The sequence below is a fragment of the Canis lupus genome, chromosome 24 (genome assembly GCF_003254725.2).
Source record: "Canis lupus dingo isolate Sandy chromosome 24, ASM325472v2, whole genome shotgun sequence".
Lineage (NCBI taxonomy): Eukaryota > Metazoa > Chordata > Mammalia > Carnivora > Canidae > Canis > Canis lupus.
The window spans coordinates 43,182,908-43,205,908 of NC_064266.1; the positions used below are offsets into that span (position 1 = coordinate 43,182,908).

The window sequence follows — 23,001 nt, forward strand, 5'->3', positions numbered from 1 at the left end:
AACTGTGAAACCACTATCACATCTGACAAAGTTAATAATGATTCTTAACATCATCTACTACCTGGTCCAAGTTCAATTTTCTCCACTGTTTCAATAATGTCTTGTTAAAGCTGGTTTGTTCAACTAAGAGCCCAAATCTGACCACATAGTGTTATTCGGTAATCGGTCACTTAGGTGTCTTTTCATCCACGACGGATCACCCTCATTTTTGTTTTCAACTACCACCAGCATACACTTAAATTCTAGTTGGCCAAGCAAACCTTACCAAGAGTAGCACCTCTTCAGGCTGCACATGCTACAAGCAAATTCACAGGCCCCGTAGGCACAAACTCACACAGCTCCACTTTCCAGTGCGATCCGCCACAGGGACCAATATGCCAGGCCACCCCACACACTTTCTGCTCTCAAGAGAAGGAATTTAGCAAGGTAATTCTCTAAAATTAAATCTTTTCTGTGCTGCGATGGCCTGAAGACTCTGAATGATTTTAAAAAAACAAGGCATCCATTCATTAAGGCTTTTTTTTTAAGTTAGCCAGATTTAATCAAGAATCACAAAGTAAATCAGACAAGCCTTGTAATCCATTATTGTTACGCGTAACAACATTAATTAAACACCTAGCTCAAACAGGACATTGGGTTATAAAAAGGATGACCTGTGTCCCTGCCCAAAGCAACTTACAGCCTAAATGAAGCAGTTATCACATCACTTACACAAAACAACCAAGGAAGACAACAGACCTAAAATCACCCAAACTGACATCCATGCCCTGCCATTAGGTTAAGAATACTTGTGAGGCTGATCTGGGTGACAGAAGAAAAAAGAGTCAAAAGAGTCTGACTGCTAATACTATCATTTACGAGCTGTGCCACACTACTTAAGTTATTTAACCTCTCTGATTTCTCAGTTCTATAGTTTGTAAAATAGGTATAATCTCACCTACCTCACAGAGTAGCAGCATAAACACTGAACCAGAAAATCTTACGTGAAAGCCCAGCACTGGTAAGGACAATGAAAATAATAATAATTCATTGACTATAAAACTCGTTATGCCAGGCACTGAGCTAAACTGTTACATGTGTACTATCTCATCTAATCTTATCAATTCTCTGAGGCATCTTCTATTCTTATTTAATTTTCCAGATGAAGAAATTGAACAGAATGAATGAGGGATCGATCTGCTTGTCCAATATGATGACACAGCTAAAGGCAGGAAGTGGGTCACAGGACCTCAGGGTTCTTGCTGTCAGTCACAGCATAATAATACCAAATGCCACCCCAGTAAAGTATAAAGGTGGGACCCAGGGAGTTTTGTGGGGGAACAGGCCCTCCTACTATGGCTTACATTAAATCAATTATATTATAAAGTCATGAAGTCCAGCACCTGGTAGCTTCCACCTCTGCTTAAACAGGAAGCCCCACGAGACTCCCAAAGTTGCAATACCAAGGCATGGGTATATTCAGAGCCATGATGGTGGTTTCCCTCCTTGTTGGGGCAAGTCTTCAGCCATCTGCCACAGAGTATTTAAGGCTTTCTCTAGTATAAGTGTCAAACACCCAACACTTGTTCAAAGAGGGCCAAAGTAAAATCAATTATTTTTCCATATATAATCTCTTACTTTCCTTTTGCACATATGTACAATAAAGACTGAAGGAAGCTAGCCACCAGGAAAGAGGTCAAATTGCCTACAGCCACCCACCGTGGTTTGAGACGATCAACCAAGGCAAGTAGAAAATAGAAAAGGTATCTGGACAAGAACTGAGGTCCTGGCCGACAATTCCACCAGATGTCCTGTGAGTGAAGCGATCTCCAACCCTCTCATCTTCCCAGAGTTCAGCTGAAACCACATGAAGCTTCCGTATCACCCAGTCAACCCACAGAATTGTTAGCAATAATAAAACTGTTAGTTTCAGGGCGTCTGGGTGGCTCAGTTGATTAAGCATCTGACTCTTGATTTTGGCTCAGGTGGTGAGATCAAGCCACACATCGGGCTCTGAGCTTTGCGCTAGTCTGCTTGAGATTCTCTCTCCCTCTCTCTCTGCCCCTCCTCCTGCTCATGGTGTTCCTCTCGAAATAAATAAATAAATGAATAAAATCAGGGATGCCTGGGTGTTCAGTGGTTGAGCATCTGCCTTTGGCTCAGGGTTGATCCCGCCTGGGATCGAGTCCCACATCGAGCTCCCTGCATGGAGCCTGCTTCTCCCTCTGCCTGTGTCTCTGCCTCTCTCTGTGTGTCTCTCATGAATAAAGAAATAAAATCTTTAAAAATAAATAAATAAATAAAATCTTTTTTAAAATAGCAAATAATAATAATAAAATGCTGTTGGTTTAAGCCACTAAGTTTCGGAGTGACCTAGATAACCAAAACAGTCAGCAATCAGCTTTCCCAGCCAGGCCAAATATCAAATCTATGAATAAAAGGGGCCTTAACAGAAGTTCACTGATGTTTACCAATAGAAATGTGACACTCCTTCCTCTCAAGTATGTCCACTGGCTGAAACACTTATCTCTGTAAACCCAGGGTCTATACTCTACCTGGCTCAACGGTGTTAAATAAATATGAATAATGATCACATTGATAACAACAATCGTGGCTGCTGATGTTTACTGAGTGTTTACAGACAGGGCTTCCCACTAAACCTTTTATTTAACCTTCACGAAAGCCTTTGAGGGGGAACACTATGATGCCCGTTTTACAGTTGAAGCCACTGAGGGTCCGAGTGGTACCATGACTCTGCCGAGATCACACAGCCAGCAAAGAGCCACACAGGACCTCCTTCACCCTCTGGCCATTTGACTCCAGAACCGGTGCTCCTAACCACTCGCTTTATTATTATTATTATTATTATTATTATTATTATTAATTATTATTATTATGACCCCTTCCGGTGCCACCTATTTCAGTAATGTTGCTTCCTCCTAACAAAATGTCTATAAACAGAGTTTAAAACTGCCCGTGACCTGCGGTACTTTTTCAATAAACACTAACTTTCATGACGTAAGGAAACCTGCAACCGGGGAAAGAAAGATGGGACAGTAGGCCCCGATTAACGTTAGCTGCTCCCGTGGTTGTACAGACCTCCTGCCGCAGCAAGCATCCCAGGGCTTGGTTATTTTCTGTTTACCATGTCTGTGCTGTGAACCCCCTGGAAAGAAAGCTGTCCTTGTCTCTGGTTCATCTTTGTAGGTCTCGGGCGCTGCACGTGGCCTGGCCCTGAATAAGTAGGTGCTCAAGAAACGTTTGTTGGAGGGAAAGGAAATGCCTCATTCACCACGAATGTGAACCTGCACCTGCCCTTGTGGGGAGGGCACCTCCCCCCGCCAGCAGTCCTGCAGGTGACCCCAAAGGGCAGGAGAGGGCAGGAGGGCCCCCTAGAGGCACGCCGGCCCACAGGGCGCTTCGGGGTAGGACGCGGGGCTGGGCTGGAGTCCACACAGGGCCCGCACCTACCAGACCCCGGAACGCCCTGGGGAAACGCGGAGAGCCCGGGTGGAAGTCTCCCCAACCCCGCGGCGGCCGCGGAGCCACCACCAGGCCCCGGGACGACCCTCCCGCCCGTTCCCGACCCCCCGGGGGCCGCGGCCGGAGCACGACGAGGAAGAGACACAAAGTGACCGGAAGTCAGAAGTTTCCCAACGACCCAGATCCTCCCGGAGGAGGAGAGGGGAGGAGGGGAGGAGGGGAGGGCTCCCCATCCCCGGCCCGCCCCGCCCCGCGAGGAGGCACCGCCACAAGTGCATCCTCCGGGCGGTCGGGGTCCCGCTCCTCGGTCCCGACAGGAGGGGCCTGGCCCGCAGCCGCCCCCGCCCGCAGCGTTCCGCGCACCCCGAGCCCCGTGAGAGGTTCCCGGGGAGGGGCGGGGGCCCCCCAACTGCTACTTACAATCGTCTAAGTCATCGTGCAAGTCCACAAAGTACAGGGGGATCTCTGAAAACCGAGAAACACACAGGAGTTACACACAAGGAGGGGGCCGCGGCCTCGACGGGGGGCCCCCGCCCCCTCCGACCCCCCCTCCCCGCTCCCCCGCCCCTGCGCCCCGGGAGCCAACCCCACTCACCCGCCATCTTGGGATGGGCCAGGAGGCGGGGTCCGCGCGGGAGGGCGGGGGCCCGTGGGGCGAGGGGCGGGGCCTCGGGCTCCCAGCCCCGCCCCCCGGGCAGGCCCCTCCCCGCTCTCCCGCCCCTGCGCCCGGGGAGCCAACCCCACTCCCCCGCCATCTTGGGATGGGCCAGGAGGCGGGGTCCGCGCGGGGGGCGGGGCCGGCGGGCGAGGGGCGGGGCCTCCGGCCCTCGCCCCGCCCCCTCGGGCAGGCCCCGCCCCGCGAGCCTCGCGGCGAAGGTGGCTGCCGAGGTGGGCGGGGAGGTCAGGTGACCCGGCCAGCGTCCCAAGATGGCGGCGGCGGCGGCGGCGCCCGGGAGGCCGAGGCAGCGTCCCGGCTGCTGAGGCGGGCCCCTCGCGCGCGCGGCTGGCGACGGACGGGCCGGGCCGAGGGCTGGCGAGCGGGCAGCCGCCGCCTCTGCGCGCCCCGCGGCCGGGGCCGAGCCGTGCGGCGGCGGCGCCGGGGGATGCTCGTGCTGGGCCCGGCCTCTCCCTCCTCAACTTAGGGCGGCGGCGGGCCCGCGCCCCTGGCTCCCGGGCCATGGCGCTGAGGGAGCTCAAAGTGTGCCTGCTGGGGGTGAGTGGCGGCGGGCCGGCCGGGAGGGCCGCGGGAGGCCGGGCAGGCCGGGCAGGCCGGGGCCCCAGGCGCGCCCACGTCCCCTGCGCCCCCTCCCCCGCCGCGGCCCGCGGGGCGGTCCTGCCACCTCGTCCCGGCCCTGCGGGGGGGACCCGACCCGCGGACGGCGAGGCCCCCGACGGCTTCCCGCCGGCGGGCTCGGTGCACGTTGGCCGAGTCGCCCCGAAGTGCGGCCCCGCCGCCGGTCTTCCTCGTGCGGCTTTTGCAAGCAGAGTTCGTCTCCTTTTCTCGTCTGTTCGGAGTTTGTGGGACACGCTCGGGGACGCTTCTCACTGAGTTACTTTCTCGGGGGGGGGGGCGGGGGGAGGGGCACGTTCAAATCAGGAAGCCCCCCCCCCCCCCAAAAAAAAAAAAACGAGTTGGAAGCTTCAGCTTCCTGCCTCGACGGAGCATCTTGGCGCCCTCAGGTCACGCCCTGTGGAGTTGGGGCTCTTTTGCCTGAGTGGCTGCTTTAGAGGCCGAAAGGGATCCCAGTAACTAGTCCAGCACCAGCAGCACCAGCACCAACACCCCTTCCCAAGTAGGGCGGGGCTGTGACCCTATCAGGGATCGCTCGAGTAATTTCAGGAGTTCATAGTCTACCTCCACGTGTCAGAAAGTGAGTTTGTGGCTTTATCACGCCGAGCACAAACTTTGGGCTTCTCAAAAGGTTCTGGTGTCCCGGTAAAAACTGCAAGACATTCCCCGCCCCCACCCTCCCCGTCCTACAGTTAAGTACATCTCGAAACCCCCTCCCTCCCACTGAATGTTTACAAACACCCTGCGCCCCTTGACGTCCTGAAGACCCGCGCCCGAATTGATGTCTGCGAGATGCCGAGCGAGCCCAAGGCCCCGAAGCGGTGTTCTCCGTCTGCAAGCAGGTGAACTTATTTGTGTTTACCCGCCTCCTTCTTTTCCAGGATACGGGCGTAGGTAAATCGAGCATCGTGTGGCGGTTCGTGGAAGACAGTTTTGATCCAAACATCAACCCGACGATAGGGTAAGAGATTTAAGTTTATTGAGTCTGTCTCTGAAGGTGTCCCGGAAGCCCTTCCAAATTAAAAAAAAAAAAAAAAAAAAAAAAAAGGTGTGTTCCTGGGAGTGGGGAGGCATCGCCATTCTCAGTGCATTTCCCAGGCCCGCAGTTTCCTTTCCATCGTCCCTGGAAGGACTTGGAAGCGTGCAGTGGGGATTGATGTGTTTTGGGAAAGTCACCTTTTGATTGGTGAAGGGGAAACTTCAAAATAAAAATAGGAATGGAGGGGATCCCCGGGTGGATCAGCGGTTTGGCGCCTGCCTTTGGCCCAGGGCGCGATCCTGGAGTCCCGAGATCGAGTCCCACCAGGCTCTCGGCATGGAGCCTGCTTCTTCCTCCTGTGTCTCTGCCTCTCTCTCTCTCTATCATTAATTAATTAATTAGTTAATTAATTAATTTTAAAAAATAGGAATGGAAGCGCTGCTTAGTAGAACGTTGGTCAGTCCATAAATAAAAATACCAGCGGCAGTCACATCTTGAAACAAAGCAGAAGGTGACAGGTCCTGATACTGTTCTTGCAGGCATACCAACTAAAACGTTATTTAGATGGTTTTAGTTCCTCCTGAGAAACAGGACACATGTCAGACCGGGAGGGCCGGCAGACGGAGATGTGGATGCCCAGGACGGGGCTGAGGCCCTGTCACTGCTGCTACCTATCTGAACCCCTCTCATAACCTGCCTACACTAATAGTAATAGCGAATTAATAAATTAATGTTGAATTGTCAGCGTTTTCCAGGTGTCTGTTACTTTGGATATACGTGAAACTGGCTGTTGTAGGTTTTTCACTCAGAAAACTTCTCAGGGTATTTAGATACAGTAATATTAATGACTTACCTTGTGAGAAGTTGTGTTTTATAGGTTTTAATACTATGTTAGGCTTGCAAAATTAAATCGATGCTATGCTATTTTTTATTGCGCACCCCCCTCCAATCAAATGGTTTCTCCCATTTAAAGAAAAATCCAATTCTGCCCAGTACAGAAATGTTTTACGACATACGCATTCAAAGGCATGGGGATGAAACCCCTACTTACTAAATTTCTGAAATTAAAATGCCTTTTGATATCCTTCAAGAAAGAACTGGGTATGTGCACATGTTTAAAACGTGACCTCATCCGCCTCAGGGCCTGCCTGTTGCTACCTGCCTGGGAAAGAGAAGTGACAGGAAGTGATAGCAGGTAGTGCTGGTGACTCAGTGAGTAACACCTTTCACACTGGGTCTGAGCGGAAAACACAGCTCTGCAAGACGCAAACACCACTTTGGTTAAAAGCGCTCTCTCAGAGACAGCCAGAGGACAGGGAGGGGTCTAGCTCCGGTAGCAGTGAGGCTGACAGGCCCGCAGCCCTGTCTGGGGTGTCCATGCACCCATTTGCCAGCCCTCCCATTCTGACAGATGCTTATAGTTCCTCACCTGGAGTCCCACCCTCTTTGCCGGGTGTTCTTGGCTCACATTTCACAGGAAGGAGGAAGATGAGGTGTTCCCCGAGTTTCCTTCCACTTTTCCTTGTTCCTTTTTTCTCAGCCAAAGCGAGTGTGTTCCTCCTCTGTGCCTGACTCCTCACACACCTGAGCTCTGGAGGGCCCTCCTCACCAGTTCTCCCTTTCTTCCCCTGCCTTGCTTTCTTGTCACAGCCTACAAACATGCTCCACTTTTACCTGCCTTACTAAAACAATACCATTCCCCAAGTGCCATACCGGTGGTGGAACTCTTGAAAGAGAACTCACTCCTTCCTCAGCGGCTGCTCTCTCTTCAACCCTCTTCAGTGTTGCCTCAATTCCACTAAAACCACCCTCCCTATGTACCGGTTTCCATCTCATTGCCAAAACCAAGGGCTTTTTTTTTTTTTTTTTTTTTTTTTCTTTATCCATTGAGTGCCTTCTATATGCCAGATGCTAGACTGGGTGCTGGTGATTTAGACCAGGGGTCAGCTAATCCTGGACCTTGGTCCCACCTCTTGTTTTTGTAAATAAAATTTTATCAAATCACAGTCACCTTCACTCACATGGTATCTCAAGTGCTCTCCAGCTACAATGGCAGAGTTGAATAGTTGTGATGAAGGCGTATGGCCCAGAAAGCTGAAAATACATGCTATTTGGCCCTTCTCAGAAAAAGTTAGCCAACTCCTAATTTAGATAAACTTGGTTCCTGCCCTTATGGACCTTACCTACAAGGAGGAAAGAAATAGATTCGAAAACTAATGTACGGGAAATGATTTATTTGACCTTTTTCTGTGCTCCAAAGGAGACACATGGAATGCTCCAAGAGCACGTAACGGGCCAGAGGCCTGGCCTAGGCCTAAAGGAATGGCCGATGCCTAAGGGTAAAGAGTAGAGGTGTAAAGCACTTGGAAGCCCTGACATTTAAATATTGAAAGATGAGTGGAGTCTTTAATTTTAGCTGTGTTGGAAGGTGCATGCTAGTACCTCATTTTGGTTTTAATTTCCATTTCCCAAAGATGGAGAGAGGGCAGATATGCAGAGGGAGGCAGGAGGGACAGAATGGTTAAGCTCCTATTCTCCTAAAGAAAGCTCCAATATAAGTCCATGCCAGATGGCTCTTAGGGCCTGTGCTTCCCACCACCCCCCCACCCCACCCAGTGTGACATATTTGGCCATTAGGGAAGACCATGAATATGGGAGGAGTGGGGGGATTTAGAATAGGAGGAGGAATGGACACCAAGTTCTCCAGGGATTGAGGTCCAAATCATGGTTTGGAAATAAGGGCCTGGCCCTAAAGAGAAAGGCTGGAGAAATTGACTTTAGACTACATTGCACAGGTGAAACTGAGCAGTGGGTTGGGGGTGATGAGAGTACTGATGGGAAACGTTGGGAGCAGTACACACACAGCTGGGGAAGACCTGCATGTGCAAAGCAAGACTTACCAGGGAGATTGGCAGCAGGAGAGGACAGTAAGGGAGTATGATCACTTAGGAGAACTGGGGAAGAAAAGAGTTTTGTTCCAACACACCCTGTGGTAGCCTCCCCTGATGTCCAGGACCTGGCCTCTGCTGCCTCACCAGCCTCCTGGCTGCCCCTCCAACATACCCTGTTCCTCCTCTCACCATCCTGCTGTCCCCCATGCTACTCACTGCCCTCAACACCACCAGCTAGTTAACTTCCACTCTTCAAAAATTTTCTTCTTAAACTTTTGATTACAGTATCTTTCAAAGAGCATAGATGTTTAATTTTAATCAAGTTCAATTTATCAGTTTTCATAATTCATATTTTTGTATCACATACATCTAAAATCACAAAGATTTTCTCCTGTGCTATTTTTTAGAATTTTTAAAGTTTTATGGTTTAAATTTTAGCTTATGACCTATTTCTACTAGCTTTAGTTTGCTGTGCAAGAGAATTCAAGGATCATTTTTTTCCATGTGTCAATCTAGTCATTATAGCAACATTTGTTAATGTTGAATTCTGCATTTATTAAATTACCTTAGTGCCTTTGTTAAAAATAAACTGATAAGTATGTCTAGGTTTATTTCTGTTCCATTGATCCATTTGTGTGTCCTTCTGTTGGTACAGTAAACAGTCCTGATTGCTGTAGATTTCTAGAAAATCTTAAAATTAAGCAGTATACAATTTCCCGTTGTATTTATATTTATCAAATCTGTGTGGCTTTTCTCAGTCCTTTGCATTTCTGTTTAAATTTTAGAATCACGATGTCCAGTTTCTGGAAAAAAAATGGCTGAAATTTTGGTTGTGAATATAGCAAATCTATTGATTAATTTGGGGAGAATTGACAACAATATTGCATCTTACCATAAACATGGTATTATTGGTAATGGCATTATTTTTGTATTAATTTAGTTCTAATTTCTGTCAAAGTTTTTCAGTTGTCACTGTGCAGGCTTTGCACATACTTTGTTAAATTTATCTCAAAGTATTTCATATTTTTTTATGATTAGTAAATGGAATTTTTTAATTTCAATTTTTAATTATTGCTAATACATAGAATAAACTTGTTTTTTACGCACTGGCCTTTTGACTTTCTAAATTCAGTTAGTTCAGGGGCCCCTGGGGCTCAGTTGGTTAAATGTCTGCTTTTAGCTCAGTTCATGGTCTCAGGGTCCTGGGATCAAGCCCCACATTGGGCTCCCTGATCAACGGGGAGTCTGCTTCTCCCTCTCCCTCTGCCCATCTCCTTGCTCATGCATTCACTTGCTCTCTCTCTCAAATAAGTAAAACCTTTGGGGAAGAAAAGAAAAATTCTGTAAGTTCAGGTACGTTTTTCATAGATTCTTTGGGATTTCCTTAGTTACACAGTCAAAGACATTTTATATTGTCAAAGACATTTTACCTCTTTCTTCCAATCTATATGTCTTTTATTTCTTTAACTTGTCCAATTACATTAGTACCTCCAGTACTTTGTTGACAAGTGGTAAGAGCAGACATCCTTACCTTATTCCTTACCTTGGGGTGGGAAGCATTAGAGCCTTTACTATTAAGTTGGATGGCTAGGTTCCAGTTTTTTTTATAGGTACCCACTATCAGGTTGAGAATGTTCTCCTCTATTCCTGAATCAGTGAGATCTTTTATCAAGCATTATTCTGAATTCTGTCAGGTGGTTTTGTTTGGGTTGTTTTTGTCTTTTGAACTGTCCTTAGAATTTTTCTTTTTTAGTCTTAAAATAGTGAATTACGATAATCTATACTCAAATACTAAACAAATGAGTTCCTAGGATAAATTTCACTTGGTTATTATGCATCATTTAATACATTATTGGGTTTGATTTATTAAAATTTTGCTAAGGATTTTTGCCTCCATGAGGTGGATAATTATCTTGTAGTTTTCTGTAATATTTTTCTCTAGTTTTGGTATCAGGTCCTCATTAAATAAATTGGGAAGTGTTTCTTCTTTTTTGGAAGAGTTTATGTAGAATTGGTATTATTTCTTAAAGGTTTGGTATGGCTCACAAATAAAGCCATCTGAGCAAGGAGGTTTTTTTTGTCAGAAATATTTTAACTACAGATTCAATTTCTTTAATAGATACAAGTCTATTCATTTCTTCTTGAGTAAGTTTGTGTCTCTCAATGAATTTATTGTATCTATTTTTTTTAATTTATTGGCATAAAATTCATAAATTTTTTTGTTACCCTTTTAATATCTTTAGGATCTGTCTTGCTATAAGTTTATTAATTTTAATGATCTTAAGGAACTAGTTTATTTCATTAATATTTTTCTTTTTTTAAGATTTTACTTATTTATTCATGAGAGGCAGAGACACAGGCAGAGGGAGAAGCAAGCAGGCTCCCTGGGGGAGCCTGATGCAGGACTCGATCCCAGGACCCCAGGATCACAACCTAAGACAAAGGCACCCCTTCATTAATATTTTTCTATTTTCTATTTCATTGATTTTTTGCTTTTATCTTTGCCCACCCCCCCCCCCCATTTGCAGATTTTGGCTTAATTGGTTCTTTTTTTAAAAGTTTTTTATCTTAGGAGTTCAGAATATTGATTTTTAGGGCGTTTTTGTTTTTTTTGTTTTATTTTTAATGCTCCCTTGTGTGAGGATTTAGAGCTACAAAGTTCCCTGTTAAATACTGGTTTAAGTGAATCCCACAGATTTGATACACTGTTTCATTTTCATTTGTTCAGAGTATTTATCTCCCTTGTGACTTGTTTGACCTGTTGAGAAGTTTCTCTAACCTCCAATTATTCAGGGATTTGCCAGAAATTTTTTGATTATTGATTTCTAGTTTAAATCTGTTGTGGTCAGAAAACATACTCATTATTACTTCAAACCTTTTACATTTGACATTTGTTTTATGGCCTTGAATATGGTCCCTGTGAATGCTCCATGTATATGAGAAGAGAATGTTCTATAAATGTTAAATTAGTCAGCTTGGTTATTAGCACTCTTCGTGCCTTCTGTACCTTTACTGATTTTTCCTCCTCTCATTTGCAGTGACAGGAGTGTTTGAAATCCAACGCTAATTGAGAATTTGTCTATTTCTCTTTTGTAGTTTAATCAATTTTTGTTCATGTATTTTGAATCTCTTGTTATTGAGTGTTTCTACGTATAGCATTGTTATTTTTCTTGATAACTTGACCCCCTCACCATCATGAAACACCTTTTTCCCTAGTAACAGCCCTGATTCTGAATTCTGCTTTGTCTCCCATTAATGCAGGCTCTTGAGCTTTCTGTTGATTAGTGTTTGCCTATCTTTTCCCACCCATTTATGTTTTCACCTATTTATATCTATGTATTTGAAGGAGGTTTCTTATAGAAGGCATTATGGTCCTGCATTTATACTTAATCTGACAGTCCCTGCTCTTAAATTGCAGTGTTTAAACCTTTGTTGTCCAGCACAGTTGCCAAAACCACGTGTGGGTATTTGAATTTAAGTTAAAATTTGAAATTCAGTTCCTCAGTCACACTAGCTATCTTTTAGTCTTCTTCACAGAAAACTATGTTGCATAATACTGATTTAAACCATTTTTATTTGTTATAACTATCAATATGGTTCGGCTAAAATCTACCGTCTTGCTCTATTTTCCTTTTTGGCCCATGTTAATGATTCCATTTCATCTCCACTGTTGGCTTGTCAGCTCCATTTCTTTGTTTTATTATTTTAGTGGTTGCACTAGGATTTACAGTATACTTCTTTTTCAGTCTACTTTCAAATAATATACAATTTCATATATAGTATAAGAACCTTATGAGAGCATACTCTCATTTTCCCTCTCGTCTTTTGTGCTATTACTGTCATGTTTTACTCCTGCATCATATAAGATTCATAATACACTTTCTTTTCTGGCCTTAGTCATTGATCCTTTAAAAAGACTATTGGTCTTTTTTTCTGGGTCCTTGTGCCAGTGTTACAATTTCTTAACTTCTGTGTCTTTGTAGTAAGTCTTAAAGTCCAATGATGTATCTTCTGTATTATTCTTTAAAAATGTCTTGGCATACATTTCTATATAAACATTAAAAATCAGCTTGTCCACTCTCACATAGCCCAACACACCAATCTCTACTGATTCTGATTGGCATTCTACTGAATTTATAGATTGGTTTGGGGAAAAAAATGACATCTTTATGATATTGAATTTTCTAATAAATAAACATTAATTATTTTTCCATTTCTTAGACAAGCTTTATTTTCTCTTGGTATTTTTTTCTACTTCTCTTTGTAGTGGACTGGCACATTTTTCTTTAGATTTATACTAAGGGGTTTGATGTTTCAAAGCAATTTTATGCTATTAATATACTACATGGTATTGTTTTGAAATGTATTTCTCATCTTAAACTTTTTCTTTTCTTACTGAATTGAGTAGGATCTGTAGTACAGTGTTGAATAGAATTGTGGTCCTGGATATTATCTTACTCTAATCTTAGTGGGAAAGCTTACACTGTCATACCATTAAATATGTTTGCTGTAGGTTTTTTGTACGTAATCCTTATCACACTACAGAGTGTCCTTCTTTTCATCATTTGCTGGGATATTTTTTTTCCATGAATGAATGTGGGATTTATCAAAAGATTTTTCTACACCTATTGGGTTAGTCATGTAATTATTCTCTTTTATACTGTTAATGTGGTAAATTACACTTGAATTTTCATGAAATCCACTTAGATTGTAACGTATAATTCTTTTAGTAATCACTGGCTTTAGTTTTCTGGGTTTTTTTAGGATTTTTGTCTATGTTTATGAGTAAGATAGTCACATAGTAATACCTTTTGTAATATGTATGTCAAGTTTGGTGTCAAGGTTTTGCTTCCCTTATAAAATGACTTGGGAAACTCCTCCAGGGAAGAGTTTGTATAAAATTGCTCTTATTTTTTAAGTCATTAGTAAAATTCATCAGTGATGCTATCTGGGCTTCAAATTGTCCTTGTGGAATGGAATTTAAGAAGTCTATTTGTTTTCATAGTTGTGAGATTATTCGTTTACAGATTTTCTATTTCTTGGGCAGCCCAGGTGGCTCAGCGGTTTAGTGCCACCTTCAGCCCAGGGTGTGATCCTGGAGACCTGGGATCGAGTCCCATGTCAAGCTCCCTGCATGGAGTCTGCTTCTCCCTCTGCCTGCCTGCCTGTCTGTCTGTCTCTCTCTCTGTCTCTCATGAATAAATAAATAAAATCTTTTTTAAAAAAAGATTTTCTTGTATTGGTTTTGATAGATTGTGGGGTTTTGTGGGACTTTTTTTTTTTAAGGTTTTTGACTCATATATGCAGCTCTTTCTTACAGTTGGTATAAAGATGTTAAGATCCTATACTGATAGCCCTTTTGCATTTCTGACGTTAGTTTTGCCTTTGATCAGCTCTACTCTCTGTCTGCTTTCCAATTCATCAATTTTTGCTCCTGTCTTGATTGTTTCTGTCCTGTTCAATGTGCTAGTCTTTTCTAACTTCTTAAGATAGATGATTATATCATTGATTTTCAGTCCCTATTCTTTTCAGTTGTATTCCTTGTATCAACCATGGCTCTTGCTGATTCCAACAAGTTTTTATATGTCATAATTTCATTATGATTCATTTCAAAATATTTTCCATTTTCTATTAAGACTATATCCTTTATCCAGGTGTCATTTAGATGTGTATTTCTTAATTTTCAAATATAAGGTTTCCTAGTTAACTTTTTGTTAACGATTACTGACATAATTGTATGAGATGACAGAACATTTTTTGCATGACTTAAATCCTTTAAAATATGGTACAGTTTGCTATGTGGCACAGCATATGTCAGTTTTGGTAAATATTCCGTATGTGTTTGGAAAGTTTTTGTATACGGTGCACCTGTTCTATGAATAGAATTAGGTCAAGTTTATTGATCACGTTGTTCATTCTTTCTGTTAGCCTTGTTCACTTTTTTGGTCTGCCTGAATCCATCAGTTACTGAGAGAAGTGGGTTAGAATCTGTGCCATGGTTATGTATTTGTTTACCGTTTTTGTTCAGTTTTGTTTTATTGATGCTACAACTACATAAAATATCTACAAATTTAGAATTTTGTAACTTACTAATAATGATTTAAGATTGGGTTCTTGTAAGCGGCTTACGATAGGATTCTTTAAAGTGTTCTCCATATAACACATACCCTAATTAAAATCCAGAAATCTCCCTCACCTCAGAAAGTTCCTTCTATGAGTCCTGCTCATTTATAAGTAACCACCATGGTGATCTCAATCACTGTAGATTAATTTGCCTGTTTTTGAATTTCACATAAATGAAATTAATAAATGGTATCTGGTTTCTTCCCCATAAAACAATGTTTCGGAGTTTCAATGGTGTTGTTACATGTATATAATCCCCTCCCCCCATTTTTTAATTGGTGAATAATGTTCTCTTGTATAAATAGATAACAATTTATCTCCTCTGGTTATGGCCATCCACATCTTTTCAGGTTTGGACTATTGTGAATATAAATACTGTGAACATTCTTTTACAAATCGTCTTATGGACATAAGTCTTCATTTCCTTTGGGTAAATAACTAGGTTTAGAATTTCTAGTTTGTAAAGTTAGTGGATATATAATTTCATAAGAAGTTTCCACACAGCTGTCCAAAATAGTTTCATCCTTTTACCCTCCTACTATGAGGCGTAGGATTCCAGTTGCTCTATATTCTCACCAGTATTTGTCTTTTTATCTTTACTTGTCCTAATGGATACAAAATGGTACCTCATTCTGATTTTAATCTGCATTTCCCAGATGACTGGTAATGTTAATCTTGGCATGTGCTTTTTTTTGTCACTCATATCTTTCATGAATTTACTCTTCAAGTCTTTTGCCCATTTTCATTTGGAGTTTGTCTTATCTTTTACAGATTTGTAGAAATTCTTTGTATACCACTATACAACAAGTACAGCTCTTTTGTCGGGTATATTTACCACATAACTTTTCTTCCATTCTGTGGTTTTCCTTTTCACTTCCTTAATGATGTCTTCTGACGAAGAGGAGTTTTAATTTTAATAAAGTCCATGCTGTCAGTTTTGTCTTTTTGATTCATGCTTTTTTGGTCCTCTCTGAGAAAGCTCTGCCTGTCCCAAAGTCTCCATGACATTCTTCTGTGTTTTCTTCATAGTTTTGGCCTTACATTTAGTTCTTTGATCTATCTCAAGTTAGTTTTTCCATATTGTGTGAGACAAAGGTAAGTAAGGTACATCATGTTCCCATGTGATTATGCAGTCATACCAACCTCATTTGTTGAAAGACTTTCTTTTCCCCATTGAATAGCCTTGGCATCTTAGTCAAAAATTATAATATGGAGTCTTCTGGGCTGTGCACCAGAATGGTCTATCTCTGTGTTTACTTTGGTCTTTAATATCTCTCTTCATTGTTTTGTGGGTTTAGGTTGGGGAGTCTCAAAAGTATTTCTGTCAAATTTTTTTAATATTATTGTTTTTTAAACTATTGTTAATAGAATTGTATTTTTTCAGTTTACTTACAGCTGTCTTTAGAAATACCATTGATTTTTTTATGTTGACCTTATATATTTGAATCTTACTTAAATTCTTTTATTCTAGTAATTATAGATTCCTTAGGATTTTTTACATACATCATTATGTTTGAAAGTAAAGACAGTTTGCATCCTTTCCTTTTAGTTATTTTCCATACCTTGCTGCATGGGCTAGAATTTCCAGTACTCTTGAATAAAGTGATTGACACCCTTTCCTTTTTCCATTCTTATTGGGAAGACATTCAACATTATACTCTTAAGTTTGGTATTAGTTGTAGGTTGTCCATTATTAAGATGAGGAAGTTTCCTTCAATTTCTCATTTGCTGAGAGTTTTTATTAAAAATGGGTCTTGAATTTTATCTCAGCATTTTTCTACATCTTTTTTTTTAAGAGTTTATTTTAGAGAAAGAGCACAAGGGGGTGGGGGTGGTTTGAGGGCCAGAGGGAGGAGAGAGAATCTCAGGCAGACTCCATGCTGAGCACAGAGCCCAATGCGGGAGCTCGATCTTGCAACCCTGAGAACACGACCTGAGCTGAAACCAAACGTTCTTTATCAGTTGTGCCACCTAGGTGCCCCTTTGCATCTATTTAGATGATAACCTGGCTTTCTCCTTTTTTCTATTAACGTGATTGTATTAGTTATGTATTACTAAGTAAGAAATTATCCCCGTGCTTAGCCTCTAGAAGCAACAAACATTCTCTCATTCTTTCTGTGGACCAGAAATCTGAGTGGCTTAGCTGGTAATGGTTCTCGCTCTGGGTCTCTCACAGTGTTGCAGGCAAGATGTCAGTTGGGGCTGCAGTCAAGTGAAGGCTTGGTTGGGGCTGAAGGATCTGCTTACAGAATGGTCCACTCACATGGGTATTGGCCAGAGGCCTCAGCTCCTCAGATCTTTACCTTGTAAGCCTTTCCATAGGGCTGCTTGAATATCCTCACAAGGATGCTAAATTTCCCCAGGGAAAGTGATGTATTTAGGAGTCACCTACCACAGCTGCTGTTTAGTAGAGGGAGGGACTAAGTTACCCATCCCAGATGCAGAGTGTATAGAATGAAGCTCCACTTGAAGGGAGGATATCGAAAGACAAAAAAGTGAGCATATTTTGTAGCCACCACAAATACATTACATGAACTTCACAAATGTAATCATCCTTGATGGATCCACTCGTGAGTCATCATCAGAGAAACTCAAACTGAGAATAACATTTTACAAAACAACAGGCTTCTAATCTTCAAAAGTCTAAAAAGTCAATAAAAGATTGAGAAACTGATCCAAATAGGAGGAGACTAACGAGTCATGACAACCAAATACAGCATGTGATTTTGAACTGGATGTTTTACCAAAAAGCCTATCACTGGAAAAATTGGCAAAATTCAAATGGTTTCTGAGAAATACATGGTATTAATGCACCAGTGTTAATTTCATGATTTTTATGATCTTGTTCCCCTCATATAAGAGAATATTCTTGCTGTTAGAAATGTCCACTAACCTTCAGAGATAATGAGGCAGCTTATTGTCACATGGTTCAAGATAAATAAATTCTGTGCTTATAACTTTTCTCTAAATTGGAAGCTATTTTAAGTTTGTTTTTTTTTTTTAAGGATGGTTATTTTACTGCAAAGAAAGGCATTATAAAACAGCTGGCTTTTTTCCCTAATGTCACTAAAAGACAGATGGCTATTTGGTGAAAACATGATAACACTGTACTTTTGGTCCCTTCTTCCCTTTCCGCAGGCTCTGAGAGCCCAGCCACCTTATGTGCTTCACTTTGGCTAGCCTTTGATACCTCCCTCTGGGCCTCTCTACCTCACTACCTGTATGGCCCACTGAGTAGCAACTTTGAGATTAAATACTTATTCAGTACAGAACCAGGAAGAGCAAAAATAATTTATTTTCATTTTATGCACATATTACTGTTTCCATTGTTCTTCATTCCCTCCTGTAGAAGTGAGTTTTCACTGGATGTCATTTCCTTTGGCCTAAAGATTTTCATAGTATTCCCATCTACTAGTGACAGATTCCCTCAAGTTTTTGTTTATCAGAAAACGTCATGTCTATACTACATTCTCACTTCTGAAAGATATTTTTTGCTAGAGAACAGGTGGTCAGAAGATACAAACTCCCAGGAGATTTTATGTATAGGTTTTTTTTCAGAATTTTAAATATGTTATTCCGTTATATCCTGGCCTCATGGTTTCTGCTGAGGAGCCTATAATCTTGTAATCATCCTTAGTATTGTTACCCTACATATAATGAATCTTTTTATTATCTGGCTGCTTTTAAGATCTGCTGTCTTTTGGCGCCTAGGTGGCTCAGTTGGTTAAGCGTCTGACTCTTGGTTTCGAACTCATAGAGCCCAGCACTGGGCTGTGTGCTCAGCAGGGAGTCTGCTTGAGATTCATCCCCCTCACACACTCTCCCTCCACCTGCACATACTCTGTCTTCCTCCCTCCTGCCCTCCTAAAATTTAAAATAAAATCTTTTTTAAAATATCTGCTATCTTTTGTTTTCAGCAATTTTCTGTAATTGCTAGGTGTGTAATATATTCTAGGTTCATTGGATCAGAAATTTGATTATTTGGGAAATTTTCAGCCATTATTTCTTTAAATGTTTTGTCTACTCCATTCTTTCACTCTACCTCTGGGATTCCAATTATATTAAACTGTTAGATAATATCTAACAGATGACTGAATCCTGGGGTTTTTGGAAAAGGGGATTTCCATCTTTTCCCCTCTGTTCTTAGGATCATGTTATTTCTATTGATCTGTCTTTAAGTTCAATTGCCCCTTTATTCTACTGTCTCTTAAGCACATCTAGTATATTTTTTTTCACTCAGATACTATGCTTAATTCTAGAATTTCATATGATTCTGTTTTTATATTCTACATGCTTCGATTCCCCATCTGTTCACTCAATATGACTCTTTTTCTTTAAGTCCTGATTGTACTTATAATTGCTTCTTTTAAAATGCATGTCTGCTAATGCTAGCATCTGGATCAGTTCAGGATCTATTGCCTGTATACTTTTTCTCTTGACCTTGGGTCACATTTCTTTGCCGACATAGTATTTTTTTATTGTATACTGGACACTGCAGAAGATAGGTTGCAGAGATTTTAGATTCTCTTATCTTCTGTTGAGGAGTGCTGAGTTTTGTTTTAGCAGAAAGTTAAATTAAGAAGCTTGCTTTCCAGTTTGTTAAGATGGTTCTCTTGGAGTGTCTCCATTAGCCTCATGGCACGTCCTTATTCCTGGGATTTTGTCCTTACTTCAAAGATAATTGTCTGGATTTTCACTCAGGGTGTTCCCTGGGCCCCTGTAAGTTGGCAGGATTCAAACTCCCAACTCGTTCTTTCCTGAAGTTGGCAGCAGCTAAAATCTCTGCCCAGCCTTTTTCAGCCTTCCAATCATTGCTCTCCTTGGTGTCTGCCCATGTATGCGGTTTAGGAGTCAGCTGTGGATTCAAGATGAGTTTGTGGAGAGATTGAAGGCTCCCTCCTTTGCAGCTCCGTCCTTCCCAGGACTCCCCTCTCTATTTCCAGCCACACTGGTAGCCTCAAAGGTCATCCTCCAACCAGGAGCACTAGTTTTCAGCCTGACCAGTTAAGGAGGGCTGTGTAGTGCAGGTGACTACCACCAGTACCGGACTCAGAACGCCCCAACTGGACTTTTAATGAGAGTATTTATTTTACTTGTCATGTAATTACTGATGACTTTATGTTTAAACCTCCAGTTTTACACTGCTTTTTATGTACGCTGTGCTGTATTCTTTTAAATTGAATTTTGTTTGTAATGCTGTGTCTCTCCCAGGTTATCTTGGTAATTATACATTCTTTTATTATTCTTTAAGTGTTTACTCTAGAAATTACCTTATGCATCCTCAACTTAGTTAAGTCTAATATAAATTACTTTCACCACATTCCAACAATGCAAGGTTCTCAAATCTAATTTCTCTTCTTCCTGCCTTTTATGTTCTTACAGTATATTTTAATTCTAGATCTCACAAGACATTTATTATTGTTATACAGTGAACGTTCCTGTTGATTTCCTCCATATGTTTACTCTCTCCTCTGCTTTACATTCCTGCCTGCATTTCTGACCTTCCATCTGGGATAATTTACTTGTTCTGAAGAACATCATTTTGTATCTCCCTTAGTATACGCTTCTGGTGCAGGGTTGTCTATCTGAAAATGTCTTAATTTTATCTGTTTTTATTATTGAGCTTTTATTTGCATGCAATAAAACATGTAGTTCTGTGAATGTTTACCTTGTGCTTGTTGAATTGCCATCAAGACACAGAACACTTCCATTACCTCAGAGAGCCGCCTCCCTCGTGTATCTACCCTGCCCCACCAGCCTCCGCCACTCGCACTTTTGTTACCAGAGAGTACATGTGTGTTTTTAAAATGCATATACGTGAGTCACATTATATGTACTCATTTATGCTGCCTTATTTTGCTCAAAACACTGTTAATGAGATTTACCCGTGTTTTTGCATTTATCATTAGTTTGTTCCTTTTTATTGTTCACTAACATTCTATTGTGTAAATTTGCCACAGTTTATCCAGTCTCCTATTGGTGGACATTTAAATAGAATCCAGTTTTGAGCTCTTATGAATAAAGCTGCTCTGAATATTCATCTACAGTTCTTTTTGTGGACATATACGTGTGTTACTCTTGAGTATATACCTGAGCGTAGAATTTCTGGTTAACAGGCATATTTGTTACCTCTTTGTGTGACAGATTACTCTTAGATTTAGCAGCTTAAAAACACAATGAACATGAATTATCTCTCACAGTTTTTTTGCATCAGGAATTCAGGAGCGGTTTAGTGGGGTGATTCTGGCCCTTGCCATATAGACCTCTCCACAGGACTACTTGAGTGTCCTGACAACATAAGAGCCGTCATCCTCAGAATGAGGAGTTTATAAGAGCCCAAGAGAGAAGCCGCTGTATCTTTATGATCTCACCTGTCATTTCCATAATGTCCTCTTAGTTACACAGGTCAGCCCTGTTGACTGTAGTAGTGGAGTACACGAGGATATCAGTGCCAGGAGTGGGAACCCTTGAGGCCATCTTGGATGCTGGCTGGCTACCACGATAGGTTAAAAAGCACAGTTAACTATTTAAGAGACCATTGTCTTCCTAAGGAGTTGCACACTCTCCTCCCTCCCCACCAGCTGTAGGAGAGGTCCGTGTGCTGCACCTCCTCACCGACAGTTGTTTTTAATTTTAGCAGATTACAATCATGTCTGAGATTTGGTTTCACTGAATGTAGAGTTCCTGGTTTTCAGTTAATGACTTTCAGATCTTTGAAAATATGCATACCGTGTTCTTATAGCTCCTCTGCTTTCATTGGCCAAGTCAGTCTTGTTCCACTCTTGATGCAAGTATGTCATTTTCTTCCTCTGAGCACCTTCAAAGTTTCCTTTTGTCTTTGGGTTTCGGTAGTCTTCCTTTGATGTTCCAGCTGAGGTTTTCATTGTATTTATCCTGCTTGGGTTCATAATATTTCTGGAACCTGTGGTTTGATGTCTTTCAAGTCGGAAAATTCTTCACCATTATCTCTTCAATATTGCCTTTGTTCCATTTTCCCTGGCAACCCCAGCCTGCTGTGACTGCAGTGCTGAAGATTTCTATTTCTGTTTCTCTCCTACTCCTCTGTATTTCCCATCATTTTTTCCCTCAGGCTTCAGTCTAGGTAATTTTTCTAGCCCCTCATCCAGCTCCTTAATCACTTTCTTCGTCTAATTCTAATCTGATTTTAAACATGTTTAAAGAACCATTAAGGTCTTGATATCTGTTATTTTCCCAAAGTTCTAGTGTATCCATTAAGTTTTGTTTTAGTTTTATTTTCTCTGCTGATATTATTAGTCTGAGTTTTTTTTCTTTTTAATTTAATTTATTTATTTCAAATCATTGCTACGCCCAACCTGGGGTTCAAACTCACAACCCTGAGATCAAGAGTCACATGCTCTACCAATTGAACCAGCCAGGTGCTCCTGGGCTTTTGTGTTTTTAAACATTTTAGGCTTAGTTATTTTCAAGTCCCTTTTTTTCCCTCCCAACCCTTAAGTCCTTTTTAATGACAAAAACACAGTGGAAAATGGATGATTATTGGAGTTGAGTAATGGATTCTACTTTTGTGAGTGAAAATTTTCATGATAAAACTTAAAAATAAAGATGTCTGATAAACATTCAGACTGTTGGCTATTTGGTGAAAACATTCTCTGGATGCCCTGTGTTTCTCCCCATTGTCTGTCTTTTGTCTTGATTGTTGATCACAGTGACTTACCCTCTTGTGTGCATAGCATTTTTTAAATTGTGTTACAGGGGCACCTGGGTGGCTCAGTGGCTTAAGCCTCTGCCTTCTGCTCAGGTCATGATCTCAGGATCCTGAGATAGAGCTCACGGCAAGCTTCCCGCTCAGCGAGGAGTCTGCTTCTTTCTCTCCCTCTGCTGCTCCCCCTGCTTGTGTGCGCACACACACTCTCTCCCTCTCTCTTTCTCTCTCTCTCTCTCTCTGTCATATAGATCTTTGAAAAGATAAATAAAAATAAATTGCATTCCAGCTGTTGTTTAATTAAAGTTTTGTAAATAATTTGAGGCTGTAGGTCAGGGTCAGCAAACTTAACCCAGGAGCCAAATCCAGTCACGCCAGTTCTTTTACATACTGTTTCTGGCTGCTTTCATGCTACAGCAAGAAAAGTGACGAGAGACCATAGCATGCAGAACTGATCATATTTACTGTGTGGTCCATTTACAGAAAAAAAAAGTCTACTAGCTCCTGTCCTGCAGGTTTTCCTCCAGACACCCAAATCCAGTCCCCACTACCACTCTGATTCCTTATCACT

At 42.0% G+C, this 23,001-nt stretch overlaps 2 protein-coding genes across 10 annotated transcripts in view; one reads left to right on the forward strand and one right to left on the reverse strand.

The window, feature by feature from the left end:
• The window catches only part of LOC112674177 (serine/threonine-protein phosphatase 4 regulatory subunit 1-like), an 81,690-nt gene extending 77,515 nt beyond the window's left edge, over positions 1–4,175 (reverse strand). For 4 of the 7 annotated variants that reach the window (XM_049100498.1, XM_049100496.1, XM_049100495.1 and 1 more), the window contains exons 1-2: positions 4,058–4,171; positions 3,883–3,927 (exon numbers count right to left, since the gene is read on the reverse strand). In XM_049100498.1, coding sequence (XP_048956455.1) covers positions 3,883–3,927; positions 4,058–4,064 — 52 coding nt within the window. In that variant the 5' untranslated portion in view covers positions 4,065–4,171. Of the gene's footprint in view, positions 1–3,078; positions 3,146–3,882; positions 3,928–4,057 lie in introns of all 7 variants that reach the window. The other 3 variants (XM_049100499.1, XM_049100501.1, XM_049100500.1) reach the window with 3 other exon arrangements.
• A 177-nt stretch (positions 4,176–4,352) lies between these two features.
• The window catches only part of RAB22A (RAB22A, member RAS oncogene family), a 58,218-nt gene continuing 39,569 nt past the window's right edge, over positions 4,353–23,001 (forward strand). Inside the window, exons 1-2 of one of the 3 annotated variants that reach the window (XM_049100505.1) lie at positions 4,353–4,675; positions 5,635–5,714. In XM_049100505.1, coding sequence (XP_048956462.1) covers positions 4,640–4,675; positions 5,635–5,714 — 116 coding nt within the window. In that variant the 5' untranslated portion in view covers positions 4,353–4,639. The remainder of the gene's footprint in view (positions 4,676–5,634; positions 5,715–23,001) is intronic. The other 2 variants (XM_049100504.1, XM_035705472.2) reach the window with 2 other exon arrangements.